Below are 1534 nucleotides of genomic sequence, written 5' to 3'. Positions count from 1 at the left end.
AGTTTGGCATGCTCATTGCTCACCTGCAAGATAAGTTTCCAGATTATCTGGCCGTTTCACCACCTATTGGGGATCTTCAGGCCTTTTACAAGGAATCTAAGAAGAGATTTGATACTGAAGAGGAATTTAAAAAGCGAGCTTATCAGTGTGTTGTTCGGCTTCAGAGTAAAGACCCAGATATTACACAAGCTTGGAAGCTTATCTGTGATGTCTCCCGCCAAGAGTTTAATAAAATCTATGAGGCATTGGACATCTCCTTAATAGAGAGAGGAGAATCCTTCTATCAAGATAGGATGTGTGATGTTGTGAAAGAATTTGAAGATAGAGGATTCGTGCAAGTGGATGATGGCAGAAAGATTGTGTTTGTCCCAGGTTGTTCCATACCACTGACCATAGTGAAATCAGATGGTGGTTACACCTATGACACATCTTATATGGCTGCTATTAAACAAAGACTATTTGAGGAAAAAGCAGATATGATTATCTATGTTGTAGATAGTGGACAAGCTATGCACTTCCAAACAGTGTTTGCTGCTGCCCAAATGATGGGTTGGTATGATCCTAAAGTAACGCGAGTGACCCTTGCTGGATTTGGTGTGGTGCTGGGAGAAGACAAGAAGAAGTTTAAAACACGTTCAGGTGAAACAGTGCACCTCATAGACCTTCTGGAGGAAGGACTAAAATGATCTATGGATAAACTGAAGGAAAAAGAGAGAGACAAGGTGTTAACTCCAGAGGAGTTGAAAGCTGCTCAGACATCGGTTGCTTATGGCTGTATCAAATATGCTGACCTTTCCCATAACTGGATGAATGATTATATCTTTTCCTTTGACAAAATGCTAGACGACAGAGGGAACACAGCTGCTTATCTCTTGTATGCATTCACCAGAATCAGGTCCATTGCCCGCCTGGCCAGCATTGATGAAGAGATGCTCCGGAAAGCTGCTCGGGAGACCAAGATCATTTTAGACCATGAAAAGAAGTGGAAGCTAGGCCGATGCATTTTACGTTTTCCCGAAATTTTGCAGAAGATTTTAGACGATTTATTCCTCCATACACTCTGTGATTATATTTATGAGCTGGCGACTACTTTCACAGAGTTCTATGACAACTGCTACTGTGTGGAGAAAGACCGGCAGACTGGAAAAGTATTGAAGGTGAACATGTGGCGGATGCTGCTGTGTGAAGCAGCGGCTGCAGTTATGGCCAAAGGGTTCGACATCCTTGGAATCAAGCCCGTCCAAAGAATGTGAACCTTCTTATGGTTTAACACTGTATTTTTACTGAAGTGGCCATTTAGCAGTGTTTGATTTTTTTTTTTACAGAGAAATGCAGATAAAACTAGTAAAGATAATTTCTCTTAAAAAAATATTTTTATTGAGAAAATAGCAATGAGACAGTTTCACAACTGATTACTAGTACATTTTCAATAATTAATACATTGCATGTTTTTTTAAATTGACATCAGTTATTTTTATTTTAAAGAAAGAAAAAAAATAAAAACAGTGGTACAAAATCTCAAAACAAGATTTTA

General features: G+C 39.2%; 1 protein-coding gene across 1 annotated transcript in view; it reads left to right on the top strand.

Moving 5' to 3' along the window:
- Positions 1-1362, top strand: part of LOC101565669 (arginine--tRNA ligase, cytoplasmic-like) — a 2002-nt gene extending 640 nt beyond the window's left edge. Inside the window, 1 exon segment of the mRNA XM_012516526.2 lies at positions 3-1362. Within this exon segment, the coding sequence (XP_012371980.1) occupies positions 3-1253 (1251 nt within the window). The 3' untranslated portion in view covers positions 1254-1362.
- Positions 1363-1534: the final 172 nt, after the last annotated feature.

Source organism: Octodon degus, unplaced genomic scaffold (assembly GCF_000260255.1).
Source record: "Octodon degus isolate 3935 unplaced genomic scaffold, OctDeg1.0 scaffold00111, whole genome shotgun sequence".
Taxonomy (NCBI): domain Eukaryota; kingdom Metazoa; phylum Chordata; class Mammalia; order Rodentia; family Octodontidae; genus Octodon; species Octodon degus.
The sequence above is the reverse complement of the archived record's forward strand: the minus strand, read 5'-3'. Positions and strand labels throughout refer to the sequence as shown.